Consider the following 25,390-nt stretch of genomic DNA (forward strand, 5'->3'; position numbering starts at 1 on the left):
CATGGTTCCATCAACAGAGGAGGTAGATTACCTGAGGGAGTGTTTAAAAGAGTCGACAACATTGCATTCCTCTGGTGGCACTCTTGTTGATTCCGATCTATCACAGACCCCAACACATCAACAGCCGCAGCTACCACTACAACCACATCAACTTCAACCACAACTACCACATCAACTTCAACCACAACTACCACAGCAACAACCACCACAGCAGCAATCATCTCAACAACCTGAACTGGATCAACAGCATCAGTTCATCTATCCGCAAACATTTGATCAGCACCAGTGTGAGCAGCAGAATCCATCACATCAACGACAAAATCCACAGGATCAACAACAGCAATCGCTATTAACACCAGATCAAATGTCCGATACATTCGAGCCACCACAGCCACAGCAACCACCACAGCCACAGCAACCACAACAGCCACAGCAACCACAACAGCCACATCTACCACAACAGCCACAGCAACCACAACAGCTACAGCCACAGCAACCACAAAAGTGCCTAAACTGCCTCGCGAAAGACGAACAGTTAAAAATTCAATCTGACATGATATTGCACCTGAAGAGCAAATTAGAGAGCTACGAAAAAGAACCTTCCAACATTGTGGCAGTAGTAGCTAACGACACTGACCTTAACCTTAAGGTCAAACTGGAAGAACTTAATGACGTCATCAGAGTCAGAGATTTAGAGATTGATCGACTGAATGCACTGGTAAATGAATTAAATTCAAAAATTGCCAGGATTAAGAATAACCTCTTGAATAATAAATTTAAACCCAGTCGTGGTGGTGAAGTTGATGATGATGGGGGTGAGGATGGTGGTGATAACGATGGGTACGGTGTTAGTTATGATAGCCAGATCAAAGAGTATGCACAGCGTTTGAGTATCATTGAAGAGAGTGATAACGATGATGATAGTGGTGATGATAACGCTGATGATGATGTTAATAATGGTGATGATAATGATGTTAATAATGATGATGATAATGATGTTAATAATGATGATGATGATGATAACAACGATGATGACGATAATGTTGTTAATAATCTAATAGTTTTTGATATGGGTGATGAGGTTGGTGACGATGATGATGATAAGAATAGCGATAGAGATACTGGCAAGAAAAAAGTTAATGATGTGGTCGATGATATAGCTGATGGTGATAGAGATGATGATAGAGATGATGATAGAGATGATGATAGAGATGATGATAGAGATAATGATAGAGATGATGATAGAGATGATGATAGAGATAATGATAGAGATGATGATAGAGATGATGATAGAGATGATGATAACCCAGAGATAAACGATGATAAAATTGCTAAAAATAACGTAGATGATGGTGATGGCGATAAGAATGACGATGACCTTGATGATAACAGCGGGAAAAATTTGAGTGTCTTGGAGGAAATCTTGAGTGTGCACGGCAATGACCTGCTGACCGACAAACTCTCGGACGAGCAGGATCCCACGATCACGAGCGACGACGACGACGATGAGGATGGCGATGCCATCTGTGACATTGATGAAGATGACGATGACGATGGTGACGACCGTAAAACTGACGCAAGCAGAGGAGTGACTGAGTTTGGTAACAGCCGTGATAATGCTGATGATGGTGATGATGATGATGGTGGTGATATAGCTAACGATGATAAGGATGATGATAATAAAGAGAATAAAGATGATATAAATGTGAGTTATAAGAAGAGGGTGTCGGTTGAGTTGATCAAACTCAGTGAAGAAAATAACCTCAAGATGCAGAGACTTATGGATAAAACTGATTACACTCATGCTCATGATGAAAATGATGAAGACGATGACGACGACGATGATGATGTCGGTGATGATGATGATGATGATAATGATGAGTCTAAGAAAGTTGAGGATGACGAAAATACTAACAATAACAACAACGCAAAGAGTAACAGCGATGATGGCGAAGATAATGATGATGATGAAGATGATGACGACGATGATGATGGGGAGGAGGAGCCATTTCTCAAGAGTGACAGGTGGGAAAGATTGTTTGAAGACCACACTAGCAAGGCTGCAGCCCACACTAACATGTCTCTAGATTTTAAAGATGAAGACGACGATGATGACGTAACGAATGACATGAGTCACGCTGATAACGAGGTCGACAGTGGTGACCTAATTACAACCAATAACAACGTCGCAAATGAGGTCGACTTGATGATCACAAACGACCTTGTTGAAATCGGTAATAATGATGATGATAAAGGTGATGAAAATGATAATGATGATGATGACGACGACGAAGCCAGTGTACTATCTAAACACATCCTTGATCAACTCATCAATGACGTCACTGATAGTGTCGTCATAAAGGAGGATGACGATGATGAAGATGATGTAGCTAGCAATATTATCACCGTTGATGATGACGGTGGCCATTGTAAAAATGATAAGAAAGATGGCGTTCTTAGTGATGATTTTTCTGGTGATGATGTGGCTATAGCAACAGCCCGAGATGAAATTGATGATGATGAAGGTGATGACGCTAAAAAACGCAACGCCAGGTTCTTATATGATGAGGCTTTATCTTTAGACGATGATGATGGCGAGGTTGATGATGAGAACACTAATGATGGTGAAGGCGATGTAGACGATGAAGAAGAAGATGATGATGAGGAGGAGGGAAATGATATAGATGATGATAACAGCAAAACGTTGGATGAGAAATTTTTCAAAGAGTATAAAGCTGACGAAGATGATGACGTTAAACCACCAATAAGAGATGACGTCATTGGTGATAATCACATAACTAAATACACTGAAATGGTTGCCGAAGCCGTTGAAATTACGTCACTATCATCCGTTATATCGAGCGTTTTGATTGGCTACGATTTGAAGATAACCCCCGATAACATTGACCTTATCAAAGAGCAAGTAAAGACCATTGCAAAACACATTATCAGTCATGATAATGCAGAAAGGATGAAATTAAACGATGATGAAGAAGAAAAAGAAGAAGATGAGGATAAGACGAAAATTACTAAGAATGATAATGATAATGGTGATAAAGTTGTGACTAAAACCGATCATTTTTTAGCGCATGATAATAAATATATCACCAGTAGACGTGATATCAACGATGAGGCCGATGATAGTGATGATGATGATGATCGTGGAAATAAAGAAAAGTTGAGGAAGTCACTGAAGTTGGTTGACGAATTGCAAAAGGAAATAAAAGAATTGAAGGAACGACTGAACGAATCAAGTGACGTCATTCTTGCTGGCGATAATGATGCTGCTGCTACTGCTACTACTACTACTACTGCTGCTGCTGCTACTGCTGCTACTGCTGCTACTGCTGCTACTACCACTACTACTACTAATTATAATGATGATGATAATGCTGATGATGATGGTGATGAAATTAAAAAATTGAAGACATCATTATCATCGCCACTGGATCGGAGGGTGTTTGAAGATGAAATGAGAAAGAAGATAGAGATGATTGACATTCTGCAGGAGGTTTGTATCTCAGTATCATGTTGTATCTTTGTATCTATGTATCTATTTTTATCCCATTGTATCCTTTTTGTTTGCTTGCATCTTCACATTTCAACATTACATTTTACGTTACAACAATTCGATAGAATTCATACAATACTGTGTAAATTATGGTCTCCTACCAACATTTTTACATTTGTATATCATTCTCAAATGTTTGTATCTACGTATCTAATCATATCTTTATTGTTTGTCTTCATGCTAGATAAGTGTGTCTTTTTTATTTGTTCTTATATAGTTGCAATGATGTAGCAATGATGGTGTTGGTGTGAGTAAGATGTGTAGATGGGACACCACTGAACTAACAATCTTATAATCTTAAATCTGCCTTGCTTAATCATTAATATTTGATTATATATATATATTAATTGCCTGGCCATAATTATAATCATAGTAATAATAATACTGGTATAATTATTTTTATTATGATGTAGTTTGAAAATTTGTGCTAACAATTTTGCCTACCAAATTTTTACAATTCTTAACCAAAGGATTGTTTATAAGCATATTAAGATAGTTGTATTTGTTGTTATGCTTTTCTACAAGTATTTGCATGCGTATTTTGGTATTTATATATTTTAATGTTGTTATTAACGTGTGTACGTGTGTGTGCGCGCGTGTGTGGTGTGTGTGTGCGTGTGTGTGTGTGTTTATTTGTTTACTTATTGCGCATGTACAATTTAATTTATTGGTTTTAATGGATGTATGTGTGTGTGTATGATTTTGTGAGCTTATTAACTTATTTCCTAATGAATTTCTTAATTTTGCCTCTTTTTCTTAATTAATTAATTAATTCAAGTTTCTAGATTGTCTTTTTTTGTTGTTTATTTTTGAACGGATAGAAAGTAAAGGGACAAGAGAAATTGATAATGACCTTGACTGACAACAACGTCAACAGCAACAACGATGATAACATTGATGCTGATGACATCAGCATCAATGATGAATTGACAGCCACCAACAACCATATCATAAGCACGTCAGCGCTAGATGATGATAACATCAACAACATCAACGACAACGTCAATTTAACAATGCCAGACGGCGACAACAACAACGACATGAATGAAAACAACACTAACAACAACACTAATGATGATGTGATTGATGATATCATTAACAGTAAGGATAGTATCATAGTTGATGACGACGAAAATGTTAATGTCACCCATGCCAACAATTCAGACAGCATCAGCAAACAACCATTTAATGATACTCTGGATTTGATGAATGACACCAAGTTGAAAAAGTAATTTAATTACTTTAATAATAATAATATTATTTTTATTATTATTATTAAGAATATTATTATTGATATTGATAGTGGTAGTATTAATATTAGCAGCAGCAGCAGCAGTAGTAGTAGTAGTGTAGTAGTAGTAGTGTAGCAGTAGTAATATTAGCAGTAGTAGTAGTAGTAGTAGTAACAGCAGTAGTAGATTAAATTTTACCATTATGATTAAAACCACCAATAACCCCGCTTTGGTCATTATTTGTTTCACCGTCATCACCGTATTTAGCAACCAAAAACAGTTTCATCTTTAAATAATTAGATTATTATTATTTATTATTATTATTATTATTAATTTTCCCGCTAGGTCTTTTTTTAAATATTTTAAACTATCATTAATTAATTTTATTTGGGCTGACCCTTTTAATAGAAGTTTAAATAATTCCGTAGTACGTCATCTTACGCAATTTACTGTAATAGGAACCCGATTTGAACATAATTTAATGCTGACTCTATTTCTCTTTTTGCCCATTTAAAATGTGTGGCGAGCATTGTAGAATATCTATATAATTTACATTATCCGATTTATTATTTTAACTTTATAATTACAATTTATGTTTTTAAATGGAAACAAAAGGATGTCCCCATTATCATTATTATTATTAATTGTTATTATAATAATAATCATTATTATTATTCCTTTTTTGTAGGGAGTCTTTAACAGTGACGAACGAGCTACTGCACAGGATTCTCTCTGAATCGGTGAGAGTAAGCTTGGAATCTGAAAAAACTGTCGCCGAGTTCTTCAACAGATATAAAATATTTACCAAAAGTATTAACAACTACAACAACAACAACAACAATAATAATACTAATACTAATAATAATAATAATAATAATAATAGTAGCAATAGTAATGATGATGATGGTAGTGAAACACGAGTTGAAGACCTAAATAATGTCAGTTGGAATTTAATTAAGTTTGATGACGACGGTGATGATGGTGGTGATGATGATGGTGGTGATGATGATGGTGGTGATGATGGTGGTGATGATGATGGTGGTGATGATGGTGGTGATGATGGTGGTGATGATGATGGTGGTGATGATGATGGTGGTGATGATGGTGGTGATGATGATGGTGGTGATGGGGATGGTGATGATGATGATGACGATGATGATGGTGATGGTGGTGATGATGATGGTGGTGATGATGATGGTGGTGGGGACGGTAATGATGATGATGATGGAAGTTATGTAAATGATAACAACGAGGACGATGTTGATGATAATAATAATAAGAATAATAATAATACACAGAAAAATAATAAGAATAAAAATAATGATAACCAGGATAATAGCAAGATTAATAACGGCAACGGTAGCGTAGCAACTGAAAATTATCAACTACAACAACAACGATTTAGTTGTTTGCCGTCACAACAACAAGGCTGTAGTGAGTTTGAGAGCTTTATCCGGCAGTCTCTGGATGGAAATTTCTCTGGTTTGTTGTTTGTTGTTGTTGTTGGTGGTGGTGGTGATGTTGTTGGTGGGGGTGGGGGTGATGTGTTGGTGTTGTTGTTGGTCTTGGTGTTTGTTGTTTGTCGTTCAAGTTTTTTTTTCATAAGGTTTAATTTTGTGATTCTCATCTTTGTTTTTTCGTCTCAACAATTATAACAAACCGAACACTAAAACAGAGGCTGGGTCGTTGCTGTCAATATTATACGACGACTACAACAACAAGAACAACAACGACGACGACATTAACAACAGCACCAGCGGCAAATCACATCAGCAACCACCAGCCGACTTAACTGAAAGATTAATCAACAGTATACTTTCCGACCGTTGTTGCAATGGGGATAGTGATGATGGTCACGTGCACGGTGATCACGTGGCTGATGAGGATGATGATGATGACGGCGACGTGACGTCACACCACAAATGTGGTGAAGTATTAACTAGTCAGTTAACTTTTTGTTCTCTCTTTTTGATTTGATTTGGCTTCTTTTGTTTTTGCAGTTGTGTGTGACGCGTTTTTACACAAAATCTACATAAGACACACGTACACACACACACACGCACGCACGGACAGATTCGGTTTTAAGACTTCAGACGGCCATAACATACATGATTGGCTACATAGAAGAATGTGACAGCAAGTATCAGCAAACAGCTCAACAGCTGGAGAAACTTATTGAAGATCTAGATGTGGCCAAAGCCGAGAAGGAACATTTGAATGTTAACCTGTCCATGAAAGGCAGAAGTTCTCTCTCGATCTATCTAAAACTCAATGTTTGTTGATGTTTGTTTGTTGATGTTTGCTGATGTTTGTTTGTTGATGTTTGTTTGTTGTTGTTTGTGGATGTTTGTTGTTGTAGTTTGTTGTCGTTTGTTGGTGTGTACATACAAACAAACAAACAACAAATACAAACAAACAAACATCACCCACTTCATCATCGCCAATTAATCCAGCACTAATCGACGGACTAACTTTGGAAAAGTTGGCTCTGGAGCGGACGATAGCTGCCCTAGAAGAGAAACACGAGAAACTCGTCAGGTCCTCTGAACTGGTCGAGATCGAGTTGGAATCCTATAAGAGGTGTCACGAGGACTTGGAGCTGAAGCAGAAGGAGCTAGAAAAGAATAGAGAGATTATACTCAATGAGACTGCGGATTTTGCCACGCAAGGTTTGTGCGCGTTTGTGCGTGTTTGTGTGTGTGTGTGTGTGTGTGTATGGGTGTGTGTGTACTGTGTGTGTTTGTGTGCGTGTGTTTGTGAATTTTTTTCTCGATATGGTTGATGATTGCATTGCAGCAATTACTATTGTTTTTTCTTTATAGTTTTTATTTTTCACTATTATGTTTGATATTATTATTATTATATAGTATATTATAATTATAATATATTATTATTGTACTTAATTATTACTTGTTTTTTATTTCAAAATGATTTCTCAGTAGATTGATTTTAAAGCTCGTTTCATTGTCACATGTTACGCAACATGAATGAATGAATGAATGAATGAATGAATGAATGAATGAATGAATGAATGAATGAATGAATGAACGAGTCAATGAATGAATGAATGAATGATAGGAAGAATGAGTTGGGTGTGTGAAAATGACTAAACATACGTTTGAAGAGTTATCGAACGAATTAACGAATGCACGAATGAACTCGTGAATTTATTCATCTATTTATTCATTCATTTTATTAAATTTTCAAACTATTAGAATTGCCTACACAGGAAGGTAAATAGCAGAAAAAATACCAAAAACACTAAATTATAATAAATAATAATAATAAATAATAATTATAAATAATATTAACATGTCTGTTGTATTCTTGAAATGGTAATAACGCCTTATTCGTATGCTATACGTTCGCCACTAGATTTTATATTGATTGTTATAAAAATGATGATGATGAAGATGTTGAAGTAGAAGATGGTGATAATGACGACGATGATGATAATGACGACGATGATGATGATAATGACGACGATGATGATGATGGCATTCAGTGTATTTTTAATTGCAATGATTAATGATTTTGTGTTATTTCACAACCTACTAAATGCCTGTAACTGTCCTATCTTTTTATTTTTTTTATTTTTTCATTTATTTATTTTAATTTATGCATGCATTTATTTATTTCGGCCATTAGTATTTTTTTCCTTCAAATTTCAACTATGCTATGTTATTGTTAGGTTTATTCAACATTATTGATTGGTTGGTTGGTTGATTGGTTGGTTGGCTGACTGGCTGGCTGGCTGGCTGGCTTGTTGGCTGGCTGACTGACTGGCTGGTTGGTTGGTTGGTCGGTCGGTCGTTTGGTTGATCAGTTGGTTATTAAGATTGCATGATTATTATATTTATTAGTAGAATGATTGATGGAGTGAATAAATGGGCGAATGAATGAGTTGATTGAGCTGGTTTCATTTTTATTTATTCATTTAATCATTCACTCGTTCACTTATCTTTCAATGTTCTATTGAATTCTCTTTCTCTTTCTGTTTTACCTTTATTTTTGGTTCATGATTTATTCAGTGTTAATCAATCCATCCATATTTGGTCATATAATGATCGTTCATCTATTTATCTTTAATCGTCATCATCATCTTACTCGTTATCATCATCATCATCATCGTCGTCGTCATCTTTCTTGTCATCGTCATCATCACTAACTTACTCGTCGTCGTCATCATCGTCTCTACATAGAACTTCTCCGAGAGAATATGAAGCTATCAGACGACTGTCGCGACATGAGCAGGCGTCTATCGAGAGACAAGCAGCTGTTCGAAATGCAGCTGAAGGAGCTGGAAGCAGCTAACGAGCAGCTGAGCAAGCAGGTAGAGAAGCTGAAGGAGGAAGGCGAAGTGGCTGCTCGAGACGCCAAGATGAGGATGGATGCCCTGGAGAAACAACTCAAGTCTGATAAGAAGTTCATCGAGGCTAGGGTCTAATTCATGAGTTGTTCATTCATTCGTTTGTTCATTTGTTCATTCCTTCCTTCCCTCTTTCATTCATTCATTTATTTTGTTATTCATTCATCCATCCATACACTCATTCATTTATTCGTTCGTTCATTCATTCAATTGTCTGTTCAGGTATCTTATATTTTTTTCCATTCTTTGTCACAAACTGCCGTGAAAATAACCCTCCCAAGTTTCTTCACCCACACACATACGTACATACACACATGTACACACGTACATACACACGTACATACAAAACACAGTGTATCTCTTTGATGAGTTCAAACAAATAAGAAACCTGTACTCATTTTTGTTTTCATTGGCAACCAGAAATTCGTGTATACCCACATGCATACATACAAACATGTGGTTACCTATAAATGTGTGTGTGGCGTGTATACGTGTATACTTGTGTGTGCGTGTATGTGTGTGTGTGTGTGTATGCATTGACGTGTGTTGTGTATGTTTCTTCACATTTTCTGTACCACAAGAGGCATTGATTGAGAAAACAGTCATGTAAACATTGCCCGGTGAAAAATGTGTCTCACTGATTATTACTTCACCACCATAATAATCACTCTTATCGTCATCAGTATCACCCATCATCATCACCATGATCGTCATCATCATCACTCATCATCATCATCATCGTGATCGTCATTATCATCATCATCATCATTATTATCACAATCATCCATCATTATCATCATCACCATGATCGTTATCATCATCACCATGATCGCCATCATCATCATCATCTTTAGGACCAGACGAACGAGCGCGAGGAAGAGGCAGAATTATTCCAGAGAAGGATCAAGATGATGGAGGATGCTCTGAGAGATAGTGAGAAACTCAGCTCTAATCACCAGAGAATGAAGAAAGAGGTACGTCATGATGATGATAATGAGGATGATGATGAGGATGATGATGATGGTGGTAACGATGGTGTTAATCGTGATGACGACAGAAATTTAGCAAAAATAAAAAAATTAATTATCATTTTATTATTCAAAAGTCTTAAAAAAATTTTATATTTTAAAATTACATTTATGAATTATTCACTTTCGTCTAATACAGATTGAGAGCCTGGAGGAGCAATTGAAAGAGAAAATTGACGGATATGCGAACGTGCTGAATTTGAAGGAGGTGGTGGAGTTGGATCTAAACCAGCAGATAGGCACCGTGGCAGAGTTGAGAGAATGCATTCGTGCCCTCGAAAATGAGTTATCAGAGAAGTGTAGGAGAGAGCAGGAATTGTCTTTGGTAAGTTGTAGAGGATTTGTTGATGTTTCATTTAATGTTGCTGTTTTGTTGATAGTTGATTTTATGCTGCTTGATTTTTTTTTATTTTTGTCTTTTGTTTTTTTTTTTGGTCAAAATGTTGTTAACGTATAAACGTAGCAACTGGAAGAGATGAAGATTGAGAAAGAGAGATACCAATCGAACGTGAACGCTGGGAATAAACACTCGCCAGCCGACGATAGCGACGACGATGACGTCAACGACGGCGACGCCAGCAAAGACGATGAAATACACCATTTGAAAGAAATTATTGATTCTTTGGAGAAGGAATTGAAAACGTCGAAAGCTGCTGAGATTAGTTTAAAGGCAGAGATGGGTAAAGTTAAGGAAGACCTGAAGATTGTCGAATCCAAAATGCAGGTTCGTACATGTGCGTAAACATGGGTGTGTGTGTGTGTGTGTGTGTGTGTGTGTGTGTGTGTGTGTGAGTGAGTGTGTGTGTGTGTTTTTATATTTTACATTTATTTCATCCCGTGCCCAAACCGACCAGGACTTGAAAATGGATCACGAGATCCTGGGCAAACAATCAGTCGAGCAGTTGATTCAGCTGTCGAACTTGAAGCACCTGGCAGAGGAACGGTGTCTCGATAAATATGGCAGGGCTCTTGCCAGCGCTGGGGGTGGTGGTGGCGTTAGTAATAACGTCGTCGTCAATGGCGGTAGTGGTGATTTGGACTTGAAGAAGATGATCGAAGAGAAGGATAAACAAGTTTGGATGATGTCACAGATGAGGATATGATGTGATGGGAATGATGTGTAAAGTGATGTGATAATGTGATACAGATGGTGATAATGTCATGTGATCGCAGTAGCATTGTTATTCGAATTTTTAGATCACAGTGACCTAACTTTTGACCCCACCCAGATTAACGACCTAACCAGCAGACTGACAGACACAACGCAGAAGCATGTCCACGATAAAGAAATGATGGATAGACTGATGGACGAAGTGAATGAGCAAAAGTTGAATCATACAAGGATGACAGAACTTAACAAAAAATTATCCGACCAGACTGTAATTCTGAAGTTTAAAAATGAGGTCGGTTCAATGGTTTGTTGATTTGACCCAATCATAATGGGGATGTTATTAATTATCATGTTTGTAATTATTTGACTGAATTTTCATGGCCATTATTATTGGAGTTAATTATTTTCATCATCATTTTCTTCTCTGCCATCATATGCTAAATGGTCATATGCCATTTTCACAGAAGCTTTTATCAGGATAAATTAATCGACAACTTCAACTTCTAATATTACCTATAGGAGTTATCAAAGACCATAGATACACTGAAACTGGCGACAACGTCATCAACTGCCACGACGACAACAAAATCATCACCAAATGAATCATCGATGATGTTGTTGAATGAGGCCTTGATCGACGAGAAGAACGACTGCATAGATGAGTTGAGTGCAGAGGTCGAGAGCTTAAGGTCGCAGGTTCAACAGCTCACGTCCCAATTGGCTGATAGCGTTGGTTTTGTTGTCGTTGCTGCTGTTGACGTTGTTTTTGGTTTTGTTGTTGTTGGTGGTGGTGGTGAGATAGTTTGGTTGTTGATGTGTTGTCGCCGTCCTTATGTTCTTTAATATCTTAATATTTTTTGAAGTCTGGGTGCAGCAGAATTTGCAGTTCATTATCAGCGTTAGATTTCTATTGAATTTTCTTTATTAAAACTGAGAAGACAAACACTTTCGCAGTCAAGATGCAGGTCATTGCAGACGACGACGACGTCATCAGCAACAACAGCCAACAACATCAACAACAGCGCAGCCCTATCGTACAACACTCCTGAAATTTTGAGGAAATCAGACAACAGCACCAGCGTCAGCCAACTGCAACACATCGGCATCAGCCATCATTTGGGATTTTCCACCGATAATCTCGGGATTTCTAAGGACGGGATAGCATTTTCCGCCGACAAATTCTCCCAAGTTCATTTTGAAAATAGTTTAAAGGCAAAAGCAATGATGGATGATAATAACGAAGAGACAGTTTTGATGGTTGTCGATGATGATGACGATGGCGGTGATGAACAGATTGTAGGAAGGAGAAGAAATGAAGGAAGGAGTGGGATCGGTGAGAACGGAATGGTGGAAGATTTGGGCGAGATGTTGTCACCAATCAATGATGACTATACACACAACAGTGATATGGTTAGGTTATTTATAGAGATACAATTTTTATACGTTCACACTGGCTTCGTAATTATGGCTTTTATATTTTTATTATTCGTTATTATTATTCATAATTTACTGATTATAATTACAAAATGGTTAAATCCCACTAGCCTATAACTCAGGAAGACCTCTCCCGTTATAATGTAAACACATTTACTGAACTGGCCAACATGATCGAGGATAAGGAGTCAACCATCAAACGACTCAATCAACAACTCGATCAGCAGATCAGTGAAAATCAATCACTTAACTTAGTGATTGATGAGTTGAAGGTCTGTCTGTCTGCTTGGTTGTATGTCTCTCTCTTTCTCCCTCTGTGTCTCGATGTTTATCTGTTTGCTTGTTTTTCTTCAATTCACTCGCTTATAACAAAACTTTCGCCTTTAATTTACAGTTGAAACTAGAGCAGACGATATCTTCAAGCGACCTAGAACTGAGAAAACTCAAGGACATGTTGAAGGTCAAGGAGACGGAACTTAATGACGTCATCGAGAGGTTGAGTCACGTGGTAGATCAGAGAACTAGTGATGAGTTGGATGCTACAAGGTTGAGTGTAGCACAGCTCGAACATGTTATTGAGGTTGGTTTCGGAATATGTGATAGTTAGTTGTTAGGGTTATTTTTGTTAATTTGGCTCCAATTTTTGAGTTAACTTTTTTAAATGAATTTGTTTGTTAGTTTAAATTATTCAATTTGCTCTGGGCTGTAATCTCTTCAGAAATGTTTGTCCGAACGTGGGCTTGTTTTTTATTCAGAGCTGTAAATTAAAATTTTTTATGAAAAATATTGATGCTTTGTTTGGCTGATTCCAGTGTTGACAAATTTTTTTATTTGTGGTTGTTGCTGCAGGTGAAGGATGATCAGATCAGATCCCTGACGGATGGAGTTGAAAGGTTGAGACGGGAACTCGATGAGAGCACGTTAAATGTTGAAAAACTCTCCACAACAATAACCACAAAAAATCTCGATCTGTTGAACCAAGAGGAGATCAACCAGAAATTGCAACAAGTCAACAAAGACCTGCTGCAGAAGAACGATAACTTGACATCTCACATAGAAACCTTAGAGAATTCAGTCAACAATACAGAAAAACTGTTGGAGAACTCGCAAAAATTGTTGAACGACCTTCAAAAACGCCACGAAACTTCAACTGATTTGTTGAGGAATAAACGAACGGAATTAGAACAAATGAAGGATACTTGTAATCAAATATTAGCTGAGAGAAACGATTTAAAAATAAAGTTGGATAATCTGGAAGTTAAACTAGCAGGTGTTGAGCAACAGTCGAAAGAAAATGTTGAGAACGTGATTCAACAGAACGCTGAAAGGTTGCAACAAATGAATGCCTCACTGATCTCGAAAGAAAATGAACTGCAGACCTACCTGACGCAAATTGAGCATCTCAGAGAACAGCTACTAGAATCTGCTGATAAATACGATGATGTTTGTTTACAATTTTTCTTCATTTTTTATTTTTAAATCTCGCTTTTTCACCAATCAAAGTTTTCATGATTTTTCAAATTTTGAAATTAACAAAAAGGCTGTAAAGTAACGTTAAAGATAAAGCTATTTTAATTTTTTCTCAGGTTTGTTTGTCTCTGGATAGACTCGGTTCTGACAGAAAAACCGAGATTGAGGCGTTGAAGTTAATCCACGAGTCGAATGTTATGGAGTTGAGTGAAACGCACGAGCAACAAATAGACAAATTCATGCAACAAGTTCAGGATCTGCAACAACAACTGCAACATCTTCAGCAACAACTCCAGCACCAACAACAACTGCAGCAACAACAACAGCAGCAGCAGCAACAACAACAACAGCAACTTCAGAAAAATAAATCATCAACTAATATCAGAGGTTTTTTTTTAATTACGTTATAATTGTTTTCTAATTTCAGAATCTTTCAATCCCCAATTTTTTTTTCTTTAAAATATTTTTCTCCCAGATGTTGTGGATGCAGAGGAGGAGGCGTTACTATCAGTGCTAAGTCACAACAATACGCTGACAACAGCAAACACGACAACAACGACGACATTTGATGAATTGCTATCTGAAGACCTGCTCGTATGTTTCTTTCGTGTGTGTGTGTGTGTGTGTGTGTGTGTGTGTGTGTGTGTGTGTGTGTGTGTCTATGTTTGTGTCTGTGTGTGTCTATGTTTGTGTTTGTGTCTGTGTGTGTATGGTTGTAAAAATGTGTTTTATTACTCAAAACACTCACACAAGTCTGCATTCATACAAACAAAAGGCAAAAAGCGTGAACGTACACGTGCACACCGGCGTACAGATGCAGAGACACGCTTGCACGCACAAATATACGGAGACAGACACACACACACACACGCACACATGTTCATACTCACTTGCAGTCAATCCTACGAAAGTTACACTCGGAAGCCATGCGTGTACTCTCCCTATCTGACTGTCAGTTTCTTGAGAGCCTGGAGAAAAAGAGCATCGAGATGGAAGAACTGAAGGAACGGTGGATGACAGAAATGGAGAGAATGAAGGAGGAAAAGAAAGTTTTGGAGGAGAGATTGAAGATAGAGGAGGAGGTGAGTGTGATGGTGGTATTTATGATGTCAAAAATTTTACTTTTTTTGTTAACATAATTAGAGTTTCTTTTTTGTTTACCACCAATGGAACCCATGCATAACGCAGGTGTCAACGCTGAAGATGGAACGACTCAGCAGAAAGTACAAAGATGCTCGAACGCTGGTTGAGAAGTTGAAAGCTGATCTGAATGGCTGCAAAACTGTAGCTCAGGTTTCAATAGCCCCGTCTCAACAACAACAGCAATGGCAACAACAAACGTTTCAGCAAGAGAGAGATAAACTCGTAGAAGAACGTAACAGACTCCAAGATGACCTCGTTAACCTCAAGGCTTCTATAGACGTCGAGAGGTCACAGAACCTGGAGTTCGGTAAGAAGATAGAGAGATTGCTTGAGGACCGAACGAAAATGAAGTCAGACATGAAGAAAATGTTTGACCTACTTGAAGTTTATGAGGTCATTTTGGTGATCTTTTTTCGAAATTTTGATGACTTTATTTCTATCTATTATCACCATTCTCATTGCCTTCATCTTTATAACTAATCATCACCGTATATCATACAGTCAGAGAAATCCAACCTAACCCAAGAATTAGCATCACTACAGCAGCAGCTGTCAAACAGCAACCAGCAGAAGGACAGCTTGCAGAAGCAGCTGGATGACATCAAGGTCAAACTGGATAACATCGAACAGCAGATCAAGCAAGCTGATCGGAAGGTTTGATTTGCTGCTGCTACTGTTGAAATAATATAACCATACTGTCTGTACTGATTGATTGATGTTGTCAGTATATGACATATACATAATGGTGACATTGGTAAACAATGATGATGATTAATGACGATAACGATGGTGATAATAACGATGATAATAAATGTCAATTCTACAGACATCATATTCAGCAGCGGTAGCTTCAGCAGCTGCACCATCATCGCTGATGAGTAGCGATAAATTATTCCTAATGAAACAGCTGGAACTTCTGAGGCAGAAACTTCAACTCTATCAGATTCTGACCAGGGATAAGATGTTTGTATGCTCTACTTTATTTGGTGTCGCCCTGGGGTGAAGGTTGAGTTGAGACGCCTCTAATGGAGGAAGATCTCCAGCTATCACATGCACCATGTGCTGTGCTTGTCGTCAATATCATTCGTAATTAATTAAGAGAGAATTATTAATGATAATTATAATTTTATGATGATTATTAACTATAATTATGAATAATATATTGAATATATTTTATTATGTTTTTTATATTTTTTATAACAATTTAGATAAATTTTTCTCACCAAGGGTCCAAATGTCAATGGAATGTGCTGGGTTGCTGAACGATGTCCTGACTGATTTTACTAGGACCATTAATAATTTGGAGGTAATGTTGTCGTCGTTGTTGTCGTCGTTGTCGTGGTCGCTGTCGTTGTTGTCGTCGCTGTTGTTGTTGTCGTCGTTGTCGTGGTCGCTGTCGTTGTCGTTGTTGTTGTTGTCGTCGCTGTTGTTGTTGTTGTTGTCGTTGTCGTGGTCGCTGTCGTTGTCGCTGTTGTTGTTGTCGTCGCTGTTGTTGTTGTTGTTGTTGTCGTTGTCGTGGTCACTGTCGTTGTTGTTGTTGTCGTCGCTGTTGTTGTTGTTGTCGTTGTCGTCGTCGTTGTTGTCTACAACACTCTTTATATTCCAACGTTTCGACAGCTGACATCAACGGCTGCAGTAGCAAATTACGATATCGAAATGCTGAACGACAAAATATTGCTACACAACAATCAGCTAACCCAACACATTCAGAGGTTCTGTAACACCAACAGCAACGACGTCGGCGACATCAACAACAACATTGGCAACGTCAACAACAACATTGGCAACATCAACAACGACGTGATTGGTGGCAACAGTAATACGGTAATTTCTTATGTTTCATTCAGTGGTACATTCATGCGTACATACATTCATTGATTCATTCATTGATTCATTCATTGATTCATCCATTTATTCACTTATTTATTTATTCATTCAATTATTCATTCATCCATTTATTTATTAAATGTACACACGCACACAAAACAAACGTACACACACACACACGCACACATAAACACATACACACACGCACACACTTAACATCAGCAACAACAAAGACGATGGGCCGAAGTGAGAAATAACAAATGGACGAATGGAAATGACCAGCTCCATCTAAATAAGCATCCACAAGAAGCCCACGGCAACATGAATACAGATAACAGAATGTTAATTGATGAGAACGACGACGACGATGACGATGACGGGGTGGTGATGACGTCATTCGCACGTCACAGTGACGTCGGTTTGAAGGTCAACAGCAATGCCTACAACGAGTTGCATGGCCCAGTGGTTGCTGATAGGAAAAAGGTTTGTTGTTGTTTGTTGTTGTCGTTTTTGTTTTTTTTCATTTGCGATTAATTATTGTCATTATTATTATTATTATTATTATTATTATTATTATTATTATTATTATTATTATTATTTCCGTATTACGTAAAGGGTGATTTACTAATTTTTATGTGTTATTTTTTCTGGTTGCTTACACCCATTGCAGCAGACATCTCTTCACTTGGATTACGGTGCTGACGTAGAGGTACATAACCTCAAATAATTATAATAATAATAATATTAATAATAATAATAATAACAATAAACATAATTATAAATATAATAATAACGATAGTTATCGTTATTATTGTTGTTTTGCCTTCAAAATTATGTGGCTATATTACGATTGTTTTTAGATTTTGGTTGTTGCGTTCATCAGCTTTCACAAGATTATTTTAATAATAATAATAATAATATTTGTTGTTGTTATTATTATTGTTAATTATTATTATTATTATCTTCTATTGTTTCGTTATTTTATTTTATTCCTAAATCTATAAATTATACCATCATAGTGAACTATTTCACATGATTAGCGCTAATAAGGCTTGGAGCGATTTTCAGTACTTTCACATTAGTTCTGCCTCTCACCACACAAATCAATTATGTAAAAATGTAAACTGATTGAATCTTAGATTGTGAGCGCTCTTTCGATGTAGCGTATGTGTTAGTGTTTTGTTGAGGATGTTTGTACAACTTCAAACAACAACACAATTTAAAATACCATCAACAAACGTTAACAACAATACAACAGTAATAATAAACATTTATAAACAACTACAACAACAGCAACATACTCAGTTGAACAACAACGAAATACACATGCGTGTCACATTAACCCAGCAAGTACACGCACACACACACGCACATACGCATACACATAACCAACCAACTGACCACCACAACCACAGATCCAGCGTTTATACGGCAAATATTTGAGATCAGAGTCGCACCGAAAGTCACTCATCTTCCAGAAAAATTACCTCCTGACCATTATTTCCGGTTACAAACACGCCGAACTGGACACCATCAACTCCATCCATCACATCACCAATCTTGCTCGCCACCATCACCAACAACATCCTCATCATCGTCATCACAGTAACTTCAATATCGCTAGCAATGGTGATATCAGTAATAGCAGTGTTTGTAGCCTAGTCGGTAGCGATCCTGGCGATGTAGACGGTGTGATGGCTGTTGATTTGAATGTCAATGATAGCGGGATCAATCGCACGTTGATCCGGTGTCGGCGTAGTTGGGTCAGAGGTCAGAGTTTGAGTTTGATGTCGAAGTTCAGAAGTGCGGCGTGGGCTGTTGTTGCTATATTGAGGTTTGTTTGAATTATTGTTGTTTGTGTTTGTTCGTGTTTGTTTGTTCGTTCGTTCGTTTGTTATTTTGTTAATTTGTTTGTTTGTTTGTTTGTTTTTAGTCATCCGTTTAGTTATTTTAACAACACTGAAAAAAAAACTCGACTCGACAGGTTGAAGTTTCTCGTTTTGAAGTGGCAGAAGGCTACAAGTTGGACCAGACCGATGATAGCTACTTCACAAACAACATCACAGCCTACTACAACATGTTTGTTTTGTCGTTTGTTTGTTTGTATGTTATGTTACTGCTTGTATGTTTTTGTTTTTTGTTTGTATGTTTTTGTTTGTTTGTATGTTGTGCTGCTGCTTGTATGTTTTTGTTTATTTGTATCTATTGTTGTTGTTTTTCCACTGCTTTGTTTGTAAATTCTGTTCGTTAATAAAATTAGGATTGTTAAATTTGTGTTGTTGACATTATTATAAGAGTGAGTGATAAGAACTATAAGATTAATTATAATTACTTATTTATTACATTTATATATTACGATGGTGATGGTGGCTGTTATTATGGTGATGATGATGATGATGATGATGATGATGGCGTGATGATGATGATGATAGCGATGACGTAATAATGACGATACTGATGACGATGACATCAACACTTGTAACTCTAGCGTCTGCTGCTGGCAACTTGAAGCATCAGTATTCTCTGCAATATTTGCCGCAGCAGCATCAGCAGCCACGCCACCAGCAGCAGCAACAACAGTCGCTTCATCAACGACAATCGCAATCTACAAAATCCCTAAGCCATGAAGTTAGATCGGCAAGAAGTTTGACAACATTAAACAACAACAACAACAACAACATTAATAATAATAGACAGCAAAGAAAACAGCTGCAGCAACAATTTCAACACACGCTGCCAACATCATCTTACGGCTACATCAGTGACATTAACATCAACGACAACAACAACAACAATACTAACAACAACATTAATGTCAACAACAACAACGACGACATCAACGATGTTGTTACCTACAGTAATATGAATAGAAGGACAATACAGGCGACCCCGCCGACTAAGGAAAAAGCTAGTGCTAAGAGGTGGTTATCTATGTTTTTCTTCTCTGTCCATTCCATTCCATTCATTCATTCGTTCGTTCGTTCGTTCGTTCATTTATTTATTCATTCATTCATTCATTTGTTTGTTGGTTTGTTCATTCATTCATTTCTAACACATTCGTTTGTCATTCAACCGTTTTTTTGTTCATGTTCATTCATTCTGACTCATTTTTTATTCATTCATTCGTTCGATCGTTCGTTCGTTCGTTAATTCTTTCATTCATTCATTCATTCATTCATTCATTAATTAATATGTTTTTTCATTCGTTTATTTTATTAAATAATTTCAAGGTTATCTAGTCAGAATGTAGTGACGTCACCATCCCAAGCTAAATCATCATCATCACTCCTCAATATCAACAACAACAACTTTAATGATAAGAACATTGGACCATCATCACATCAACAACAACAACAGCATCAATTGCAACAACAACAACATCAGTTCAGTAACAACAACAACATCAACTATCAACGATTTTTACATGACAACAACAACTTTGTACAACAACACTTACACCAACAACAGAAAGACCAGCAATTGCAGCATCAACAACAACAATTACATCAACGCCAACAACAATTACATGACAATTCTTATGAAGAGAGATCAAGTAGGTTGAAAGAGATGCAAAGAAAATTGCAGAGCGGATGTTAGTGCTGTTGTTGTTGTTGTTGATGTCGTTGTCATTGATGTTTTTGTTGCTGATGTTGCTATTATTGATTTTTTTGTTATTGTTGTCTTGTTGTTGTTGTTAATGCCATTGATGTTGTTGTTGATGTTCATGCTGTCTTTGTTGATTTCAATGTTGTTGCGGTTGGTCTACTTTAATATTTTTTCAACTTTACAGTTTCACGAGGACCAAGTCTAAATTGAAGATGAGGAAGAGGAAGAAGAAGATGATGCTGATGATGAAGAAGAAGAAGATGATGATAATGATGATGAAGAAGATAAATGATGATAATGATGATAGTAACTTGCATGATTCCTATATGTTAATACACTACATTATGATAGTATTAAATCGACTAAACTAACAACTTCCATGTATTTATACCTAAATGATATAAAACTAACAATTTGGATTATTATTATTGTTATTATTATTACTACTACTACTACTACTACTACTACAACTACTACTACTACTACTACTACTACTACTACTACTACTACCACCACTATTACTACTACTACTACCATTAATTTATTATGATTTATAATAATAATATTATTATTATTATAATTAATTACTACTACTGCTATTGTATTCTTTGTTTTATTATTAATCTGTTTAGTTTTGCCTTGCTAGTTAGTACTAATATAAATACATGGGATGTATAGTACGCTTTTATTGCTGATGATGTCTCTTGATAAGCTACATGAGTACGGACCAATTCATTTGATCAGGTTTACAATTATTATTATTATTGATATTATTATTTATTAATATTATTATTAATATTTATTATTATTATTATTTTTTTATTATTATTATTGTTGGTTATCGTGCACTTGCATTCCTGGCTATGACAACCGTTGGTTTTTTTCTTCAATGGCAATTATTAATTAATATCTCTATTGATTTAATTATCTAAATATAATAACGACAATTATAATTAATAATAATAATTATTATTATTATTATTGTTATTAATGTGCATTGATTATTAATTAATGGGCTAACTAATTAAATTTATTAATTAATATGAATTTGATAGGTATCCATATTATGAATACATGTGTATAATAATAATTATGACGATAATAATAATGATAAAATAATAATTTTAATATTGAGTCATTTATATAGCGCTCAGTTGCAGAGAGCCATACTTAGTTAGGGATCTATTTGCATTTGAAGTCAATCACAGCAACTCGAGAGTCGGACACTTTGCCATTATGGCTAATCATAATGATAATTAATTCCTTAATAATAATAAAAATAATAATCAAATAATAATAGCTGTTTTTTCATATTTTTAGTATGGTTATTGATGTATTATAAATGTCTAATGTATATATATACTTGTTATTTGTTGATTAACACATGTGTGTTGTTTCTCTACTGGATCACATTTTAAAATCAAATCGTCACTTCAATTATCGCTTGATCATATTATTATTACTACTACCACAACCACCACCACTACTACTACTACTACTACTACTACTACTACTACTACTACTGCAGTTACTACTACTATTACTACTACAGTTACTCTACTACTACTACTGCAGTTACTACTACTAATACTGCTGCTGCTACTACTTTTATCAATTACTGCTACTACTGTTACTACTACTTCTACTACTACTACTACTACTACTACTACTACTACTACTACTACTACTACTACTACTACTGTTACTACTACTACTGCTGCTACCGATGTTACTTTTCAGTGCTATATCACCAATACTGCTTCTTCTATTGCCGCTAATAATATTTGCGGTACTAGTAGTAGTAATAGTAGCAATAGTAGTAGTGGTGGTGGTAGTAGTAGTGGTGCAGAGTAGTAATGTTATTGAAATTTAATTATTTTTACTATACTTTGAACCATCTGATCGAACGAACAATTAAACGCTTCATTTGTTGGAAGTTAACGTTATCAACGTTATAAAAAACTAATATATAGTATTATTCTATTATTATCATTATTTTATTGTTGTTATTATTCTTATTTTTATTGATATTATTATTCCTCTATATTATTGCGTGTTTATGACACGGTTATATATATATATATATATATATATATATATATATATATATATAAGTATTCAGACATAATATATAATATCATAGACAGACATACAGACATAACATAACTTATATATATATATATATATATATATATATATATATATATATAAGTATTCAGATATAATTTTTTGTTTTTTGACGTTTTAATTTGACACATTTCATTATTAATCGTTTTCATTTTTCCCATTTTTATTATTATTATTCTCATTTTTGTTATTCTTATTATTATTAATGAAAAATTCCCGCTTTTATTATTGATAATTTTTTTTTTATTATCATTGGATTATTTTCCATTCCCCCATAATATATATTCATAATGTCATTATAACTTGCTGCGTGTATATAACTATACACACGCACACACACACACATGTATGTATGTATATATATATATATATATATATATATATATATATCACGTTTACTCTGTTCGTCTGATTTGAATTTTCCCACCGCTAAACAGTAATCGAATTTTTTTTAATGAAAAACTTGTTATTCTACGCTCGAGTCTTGTATTTCATTTTAGAAATAGCAGCAGCGGTAGTAGCGACAGCAGCAACAGCAGTCGTAGTAGTTGATGCATTGGCAGTAACAGTAGTCAGGGTTGTTAACGTGGAAGTATTCGTATCGGCGATGCTTTGTGGACAGAACAAAAATCGATACTCGATTCCGATACCTACTTTGGAGGACCGAGTCGGATTTATTTTTCTTTGTGGTTACTTCAATTTCCAAAGTTATCTGCGTTTTTTAAGAGATAGATTATAAATTTAAGTTTTGCCGACTTTTGTATGTTTTTTTTTCAAATCCTTGTTTTGTCACCGCTGCCCTTCATATCCTGAAACGTTCTTGTACTTTTAAATGGTTTAAAACTACTTAGAAAGACTGTTTCATCATTTAATTGACAAGTTCTTTCATCTATTTCTTCTTTCTTTCTCGTACCTTATCCTCTCAGGACATTGGTGACCATCGACCTTCACAAAACCCGATCTTTAACACTTTGTAGTAGTTGAAAAGTGGTGATATTCAACAAGTGACACAAGGACTTCACGAAAGTTGTTCGTTGTTGACCGCGATCTCTTTTCCCTGCAATCTTTTCAGTAGCTGTTAGATTTTCCATTCTTTTCTTCCGCATGAATACAACACATATGTTATCATCATCCGTTGTCCAAACAAGGTAACTACAATACATACAATACATACAAATCAATACATACAATACAATATATACAAATCAATACATACAGTATACTACAAAATCATCCTTGTCTGATTGCTTATTTCGACTGGAAAAAGTTATTAAAGTTTAGCAAAAAATATAATATTTTATAGTTTTCTGGTGGTGCCGCGATGGTATAATGGTTAAGGTATCTGGCACTGATGTTACAGTGACTAGGTTCAAACGCAAGAAAATTTTCGCCTATCAGGTGCATTGTTGCTGATGCATGATTGAGGCGAATTTCTAGGCACTGTGTGTGTTTGCCTCTGAGAAGTAATAAAGAGAACAAGGAATAATTTTTATAATTTAATTTATAATAATTATAGATGATTACTCTGTAACCATTGTACCATCTCGTCGCATTCTTCTCTCTCTCTCTCTTTATATATATATATAACATATGATTTAGTATAATTTAATACAATGTTAATACATAAAATAAAATACATAATTAATAAAATATAATTTAATACAATGTTAATACTAAAACCTGTGTTTCGAAATCGATATTTAACATCAGTTGCTGTGCAGAGCAAACTGGTGTTTGTTAGCTGTACTAGCGTATGTGTGTATGTGTATTTTTGTGTGTGTGTATATTTGTGTATGTGTGGTGTTTGTGTGTATGTTATGTATATATGAATTCGTTCATCGAGAGATGAGTGCGGGTTAGTGTTGAACAATTTTGTGACATTAATTACGTGAATCAAATACGATTGAATGAACGAATGAATGACTCAATTAATTAATTAACTAATTAATAAATGGATAATTTAATAAATAAGTGAATAATTGAATGAGTGAACTTATTAAGAATACAATGGCGTGTTAAACTCCGTCAAATGAAACAACCATTAAATAATAATAATATTATATAAGACAGTCTCAACCTTAATAATATATATGTGTATGTAAAGGTGTTGTGGACATTGAGTGGACATTGTGTGAACATGATGTGTGAACATGGTGTGAACAATTTGCGAACACGTTGTTAACTTTTTATAATAATTTTGTGAACAATTTTTCATTGCAGAAGCCGTCATAAAGAAAGGATATATTAAAAAACTTAAAAGTATATTATTTTAATTTTGAGTGAATGAATGAAAAAAGGAATGAATGAATGAATAAATGAACGAATAAATGAACGAATAAATGAACGAATAAATAAACGAATGAATGAACGCGAATGGAAGAATGGATCAGTAAATAATCAGTAAACGAACAGGTTCATCATTTTTCTATTTAAAAAAACTAAATTTTATTTTCCCGCCATTTTTTTTACAGG

At 35.5% G+C, this 25,390-nt stretch overlaps 2 protein-coding genes across 2 annotated transcripts in view; both read left to right on the plus strand.

The window, feature by feature from the left end:
* Position 1: 1 nt before the first annotated feature.
* Positions 2–20,996, plus strand: HELRODRAFT_189990 (hypothetical protein; the record flags this gene model as incomplete). Its single annotated transcript, XM_009011769.1, has 34 exons — positions 2–3,511; positions 4,393–4,799; positions 5,492–5,741; positions 6,135–6,285; positions 6,479–6,745; positions 6,877–7,047; positions 7,257–7,472; positions 9,006–9,244; positions 10,027–10,146; positions 10,340–10,525; positions 10,664–10,924; positions 11,055–11,273; positions 11,430–11,603; positions 11,831–12,007; positions 12,266–12,721; positions 12,856–13,017; positions 13,140–13,325; positions 13,595–14,188; positions 14,332–14,602; positions 14,691–14,809; positions 15,112–15,297; positions 15,404–15,751; positions 15,860–16,012; positions 16,185–16,357; positions 16,586–16,664; positions 16,976–17,182; positions 17,468–17,668; positions 17,856–17,894; positions 18,479–18,535; positions 18,601–19,019; positions 19,170–19,264; positions 19,674–20,106; positions 20,654–20,738; positions 20,976–20,996. 34 exons carry the CDS (start codon positions 2–4, stop codon positions 20,994–20,996), a joined length of 10,632 nt encoding a protein of 3,543 aa, XP_009010017.1.
* A 3,767-nt stretch (positions 20,997–24,763) lies between these two features.
* HELRODRAFT_166531 (hypothetical protein) overlaps positions 24,764–25,390 on the plus strand; it is a gene marked incomplete at both ends in the record, with an annotated part of 1,915 nt that continues 1,288 nt past the window's right edge. The window contains 2 exons of the mRNA XM_009011770.1: positions 24,764–24,773; position 25,390. The exon at position 25,390 is cut by the window's right edge and continues 122 nt beyond it. Coding sequence (XP_009010018.1) covers positions 24,764–24,773; position 25,390 — 11 coding nt within the window. The remainder of the gene's footprint in view (positions 24,774–25,389) is intronic.

The sequence above is a fragment of the Helobdella robusta genome (assembly GCF_000326865.2).
Source record: "Helobdella robusta unplaced genomic scaffold HELROscaffold_10, whole genome shotgun sequence".
NCBI classification, from domain to species: domain Eukaryota; kingdom Metazoa; phylum Annelida; class Clitellata; order Rhynchobdellida; family Glossiphoniidae; genus Helobdella; species Helobdella robusta.